General features: G+C 55.7%; 1 protein-coding gene across 1 annotated transcript in view; it reads left to right on the top strand.

Annotated features, from left to right (window-relative positions):
* The window catches only part of LOC106889910 (striatin-interacting protein 2-like), a 48581-nt gene continuing 42438 nt past the window's right edge, over positions 1-6143 (top strand). Inside the window, exons 1-9 of the mRNA XM_014945422.1 lie at positions 1-69; positions 918-1038; positions 2119-2193; positions 2290-2424; positions 2591-2711; positions 3592-3660; positions 3773-3879; positions 3997-4124; positions 5134-5322. Coding sequence (XP_014800908.1) covers positions 1-69; positions 918-1038; positions 2119-2193; positions 2290-2424; positions 2591-2711; positions 3592-3660; positions 3773-3879; positions 3997-4124; positions 5134-5322 — 1014 coding nt within the window. The remainder of the gene's footprint in view (positions 70-917; positions 1039-2118; positions 2194-2289; positions 2425-2590; positions 2712-3591; positions 3661-3772; positions 3880-3996; positions 4125-5133; positions 5323-6143) is intronic.

The following is a 6143-nucleotide window of genomic DNA, read 5'->3' as shown; positions in this document are numbered from 1 at the left end:
ATGGACCTGCGTTTCTCTCCTGGCTCCAAGAGCAGCAGCTCGGCCTCGCCAAGCGGATTAACGCCGCACGCGCTTCCCCAAATTCCTCCCGGGCTTTAGCTCCCCCGAACCGCCCCGCTTGCCTTGGCTGCAAAAATCGGGTGAAAAACCCAGCTTTTCTGACCGGAGTCGGAGCCACGCGTCCTCTGGGGTCATCAATATTAATCGTGAACGATGCGGATGGGTTCCAGCCCTTGCTGCCGAGGAGGGATGCTAGGATTCAGCATGAGGAAATTATGTTAATTGGGTTGATTATCCATTCATGTGTTTCCCTCCCCCGGGGGCTCGGCGGGGCGATGCCGGGCCGGTGTTGGGTCCTCCTCGTCTGGCTGCGGCCGCCTGCTCCCTGCCCCTCCGGAATCCTCCGGCCAAGTTTCATGCTCCAATTCCTCCTCCACAGGGGAGGAAGGAGTGTGTGTGTGTGTGTGTGTGTGTGTTGGGGGGGGAAATCCACAGCCCCCTTCCAAAGGGCAGAGCTCGATCCCAAAAGCTGTAGGATCTGGGATGCTAAGGATGGAGCACGAGGGGTTTGCATCCTCCCGGGTGCTTTTGCTTCAAACCAGCCCCAGATTTTGTGTTTGTTTTTTTTTTTGAAGAATATTTGGGGCACTGAAATGCATCAAATATTCACTGGTGCTTTGAGGTTCTGCCTCTGCTTTCCCTGGGACTTGAGAATTGCTTTTTTTTTAATTTTAACACTCGCCTTCCAAATTTGCACTGTATTTTAAGTAGCCTCGTGCCGGGCGACCCGCTCGAGCCCCGGAGCCCCTGTGTCAAGATCATCCCTGAGGGATTCGCTGCTCCGGCAGCTGGAGGAGCTTTAACATGAAGGCTGAGAGTGCTGGCAGCCGTCCCACCTTCCCAAAATAATGTGACAGCCCCCCCCCCCCCTCCTTTTTCTAACTCCCTCCCCAACCCGCTCTCCGCAGGGCTCGGTGGATTGTCCCAACCTGGAGTTTGAATATGGGGATGCCGACGGCCACGGAGCGGAGTTAGCAGGTGAAGCAGAGGGTGCCCATCAGGGTGGGAGAAGAAATAAATCCCTCAGGAAGTCAGGATGAGCGGGATGGAGGGGATGGATATCGGGCAGTGTCCTCCCTGCAGTCATAGAGAAAGAGGGATTTATTAATAAAGAGCCACTTGCTCCCCCAGGGATGAGGAAAAGGCATGTGGGGGGCACGGGGGTTACCCTCCCGCTCTGAATTATGTGGGACGAGGGGGTGGCATGTCCTGGTGGCTGGGAAGTGTCACCCTTTATCACGGGGTGTCACCACGGGTCGAGTCCTCCTGTATCTTCCCATTCTGGCTCCTCCTGCCCCATAACCGTCCCCCTTTATCTCGGGGTGTCACCACGGGTCGTGTCCTCCTGTTTCTTCCCGTTCTGGCTCCTCCTGCCCCGTATCCCTCCGAGTCCCCAGCGTATCTCCACCAGCAAAAGGGGTTATTTTTAGCCACATGTGTGTGTCTCAGCTGCAGGAACTGGCCGGGCTAAAACATGTTATTTTTTTCTTCGAGGAATCCTTCCTCCTCCTTCCCAGGACCGTTTCGCTCCCTCACGGTGCTGCTCAGCACTGCAGGACCTATAGGAATTACAGAGGAACCATTAGGAATTACAGAGGAACTATTAGGAATTATAGAGGAACAGGCACAACCATCGGCTCCCTCCAAGTCCAGCCCCTCTGTTTGGAGGGGGCCCAAAATATCCGAGGTGCTGGGTGTGGAACCTGTGCAGGTCTCCCCTGGGCGCCCCTGTGGTCCCTCTCGTGGCAAACTGGCTTTACTGGGACAGAAAATTACCTCCCCCAAAAAAAAAACAGCCGATGAAAGGGCAAAAAAGGAAAGTTTTCCAAAAGCTGGGAAGAGCCCAGCTTGGACACGGGGATGAAAATGATGAATTTGGTAGCACTGGGTGGCTCCAAGATGCCCCCTGGAGCTGCAGAAGTGGTTGGGGACAAGTGTAGGTCTCTTTCCCCACATCTCCTCGGGTGCATAGAGGTCCTTCAGAGCTCCACAAGGAATTTGGCGAGGAGGAGGAGGGTGAAACTCCTCCTGGTCCCTGGTGACTCCTTTCTCCATCAGAGCTGTACAGCTACACCGAGGAACCCGAGCTCAGCACCAACAGGAGATGCTTCGAGGAGGATTTTCACGCTCAAGGTACCAGCTCTGGGCTCAGCACCCCAGGGCAGCCCTCACTGGGCAAACTGGGACTCCTGGGGAGGCACCCGGCTGGTTGTCGTGTCCCCTTTCCAGTGCAGGGCAGGAGGTGGCTGGAGCTGGATGGGGCTCAGCAGAAGGCCTACGTCATGCGCCTGCTGGATGGGCTGGAGGTGGTCAACAGGGACAAGCGGCTCAAAGTAGCACGGGCCATCCTCTACCTGGCACAGGGTAAGGACCACACGTCCCATGTCTGGATGTGGCCACCTACCCACTGCCTGGTTTCATCACAGGGGTTTGGGAGAAACCTTAGTTCCTTCCCAAGATGGTCCTGTATGCTCCAGGGCTTCAAAGGCAGCTCCCTCCTAACCAGTGCTTCCCTTTTGGGCCTCTCCAGGTGTCTTTGGAGACTGTGATAATGAAGGTGACGTCCTGCACTGGTCTCGGCACAACAGCTTCCTCCTGTACCAGCTGGGAACCTTCACCGCCTTCTTGGAGCTTCTCAACATGGAGATCGAGTGAGAGGACCCGCACTGCCCTCACCCTCCTTGTCCTCTTCTTCATCTTATTTGTTCTCCTTGCCCTCCTCACTCTCCTCATCTTCTTTCTCCCCATCCTCCTCACCCTCCTCCTCACCTTCTTCTTCCCCATCCTTCTCACACTCTTCTTCCATCCTCCTCACCCTCTTCTTCCCCATCCTTCTCACCCTGTTCTTCCATCATCCTCACCCTCCTCCTCCTTATCTCCTTTCCCCCATCCTCCTCACCTTCTTCTTCATCTTCTTTCTCCCCATCCTCCTCACCCTCCTCCTGGTCTAGTTGGGGGTGTCCCTGCTGACTGCAGGGAGGTCGGACTAGATGACCCTTGGAGGTCCCTTCCGGCCTGGGAAATTCTATGATTCTATGATTCCTCCTTATCTCCTTTCCCCTGTCCTCGTCACCTTCTTCTTCATCTTCTTTCTCCCCATCGTCCTCACCTTCTTCATCTTCTTTCTCCCACCGGCCTGGGAAATTCTATGATTCTATGATTCCTCCTTATCTCCTTTCCCCTGTCCTCGTCACCTTCTTCTTCATCTTCTTTCTCCCCATCCTCCTCACCTTCTTCATCTCCTTTCTCCCCATCCTCCTCACCTTCTTCGTCTTCTTTCTCCCCATCCTCCTCACCTTCTTCTTCATCTACTTTCTCTCCATCCTCCTCACCATCTTTGTGCCCATCTTCTTTGCTCTATTCTTCTCTCTCCTTCGTCTTCCTCTTCCTCTCCTCCTCTTCACTGAGGACCAGGGAGATGCCACAGCCGTGGCACATCCCCCAGCATGGTGTTTCCACCACTGCTAGGGGTCAGGGCAAGGAGCAACCCATGCCCAGTGGTTGGCACTGAACTTGTCCCCTTCCCTGCAGCAACAGCCAGGCCTGCAGCAGTGCCCTGAGGAAGCCGGCCATCTCGCTGGCCGACAGCACGGAGCTCAGGTACCTTCCTTTGTCCCCCACTAACACATCGGGTGGAGGCTGTGGGACAGCCTCTGGGGACAAAGTGGCCTCTGCCTGGCAGTGTCACCTCCCTGCCCTGCTGTCCCGACAGGGTGCTGCTCAGTGTCATGTACCTGATGGTGGAGAACATCCGTGTGGAGCAGGAGGCGGATCCCCCCGAGTGGAAAACCTGCCGGGAGACCTTCAGGATGGAGCTGAGTGAGCCACAGAGTTCTTTGTGCCCTAAACAGGTCCCTTTGTCATGCTGGACCAGCAGGGAGACCTCAGTGCTAGAGGATCTGCTCTGAACCTGCTTCTGGTCCTTCTCTCCACCAGGTTTCCCAGTGCACACTGAAGAACCATTTGCTCTTCTGCTCTTCACGATGGTGACCAAGTTCTGCAGTGGCCACGCTCCGCACTTCCCCATGAAGAAGGTCCTGCTCCTGCTCTGGAAGGTGCTTCTGGTGGGTGCAAAGCCTTTGTTTTTCCAGAAACCAGTCCTTTGGGGCATAGTGCTGATGCAGCCTGGATGTTCCCCAGTATTCAATCCAACCATAACGAGGTTATTTAGGATGGCACAGGAGCTGACACAAGGCAAACAGTTTCTTTGGGATGAGGGTGGGCTGAGCCATGCAGAAGGTGTTGGGTGAGGGAGAAGCCTGGAGAACAAACCAGTGATGTGATTCATAGAATCATAGAATGGTTTAGGTTGGAAGAGACCCTTGGGATCATCGAGTCCAACCATCTACCCTACTCTACAAAGTCATCCCCTACACCATGTCCCTTAGCACTGCATCTAAACGGCCCTTAAACACAGACCCTCAGTGCCAGAGGATCTCCTCTGAACCTGCTTCTGGTCCTTCTCTCCACCAGGTTTCCCGGTGCACACTGAAGAACCATTTGCTCTTCTGCTCTTCACGATGGTGACCAAGTTCTGCAGTGGCCACGCTCCGCACTTCCCCATGAAGAAGGTCCTGCTCCTGCTCTGGAAGGTGCTTCTGGTGGGTGCAAAGCCTTCGTTTTTCCAGAAACCAGTCCTTTGGGGAATAGTGCTGATGCAGCCTGCGTGTTCCCCCGTATTCAATCCAACCATAACGAGGTTATTGAGGATGGCACAGGAGCTGACACAAGGCAAACAGTTTCTGTGGGATGAGGGTGGGCTGAGCCATGCAGAAGGTGTTGGGTGAGGGAGAAGTCTGGAGAACAAACCAGTGATGTGATTCATAGAATCATAGAATGGTCTAGGTTGGAAGAGACCCTTGGGATCATCGAGTCCAACCATCTACCCTACTCTACAAAGTCATCCCCTACACCATGTCCCTTAGCACTGCATCTAAACGGCCCTTAAACACAGACTCCACCACCTCCCTGGGCAGCCCTTCATCCTCAACATTCCGTGGAAGCCCAGAAGAACCACGCGGTCCAGGTGGGATGTCTAATCCCTCTTCTCTCGCCTCTCTTTTTGGTCCTTAGTTCACACTGGGAGGGTTTGAAGCCCTGCAGGCCATGAAGGTGAGGAAGCGTGAGGAGCTGGGGCTGCCACCCTTGCCAGAGGACAGCATCCAGGTGATGAGGAGCATGCGTGCCGCTTCGCCTCCCACCTACTCCATCGAGCTGATGGAGCAGCAGCAGCAGCAGAAGCGCGGTCACCGCAGCCGGAGGGTAAGCCTTCATCCTCAACTCTCCATGGAAGCCCAGAAGAACCACGTGGTCCAGGTGGGATGTCTAAATCCCTGTTCTCTTGCCTCTGGTTTTGGTCCCTAGTTCACACTGGGAGGGTTTGAAGCCCTGCAGGCCATGAAGGTGAGGAAGCGTGAGGAGCTGGGGCTGCCACCCTTGCCAGAGGACAGCATCCAGGTGATGAGGAGCATGCGCGCTGCTTCGCCTCCCACCTACTCCATCGAGCTGATGGAGCAGCAGCAGCAGCAGAAGCGCGGTCACCGCAGCCGGAGGGTAAGAGCGGGCTCATCCTCCCAGCACATGGCCCAGGAGGTTTCTCCAATGGAGATCGTCATCCATTCAAGGAGCCAGCCTGTGCTTGGAGTGTTTCCCTTCCTCCCCCAAGTGCTCATGCGTTTTCCAGTCTTACAGAATCATAGAATAGTTTGGGGTTGGAAGGGACCTTTAAATGCCACCTTGTCCAACCCTCCCTGTCCTGGGCAGGGACACCTCCCACCAGACCTGGTTGCTCCAAGCCCCATCCAGCCTGGCCTTGAACCCCTCCAGGGATGGGGCAGCCACAGCTTCTCTGGGCAACCTGGGCCAGGCTCTCACCACCCTCCCACCAAACAAGTTCTTCCCCACATCTCAGCTCCATCTCCCCTCTTTCAGGGGCAAACCCTTCCCCCTCTTCCTATGGCTCCTCTCCCTCATCCAGAGTCCCTCCCCAGCTTTCCTGGAGCCCCCGCCTTGAGGGACTGGAAGGGGCTCCAAGGTCTCCCTGGTGCCTTCTCCTCTCCAGGCTCAACCCCCCCAACTCTATC

Source organism: Calidris pugnax, unplaced genomic scaffold (assembly GCF_001431845.1).
Source record: "Calidris pugnax isolate Ruff unplaced genomic scaffold, ASM143184v1 scaffold96, whole genome shotgun sequence".
NCBI classification, from domain to species: domain Eukaryota; kingdom Metazoa; phylum Chordata; class Aves; order Charadriiformes; family Scolopacidae; genus Calidris; species Calidris pugnax.
Note: the sequence above shows the minus strand (reverse complement) of the source record. Positions and strands in the feature narration are given on the sequence as shown.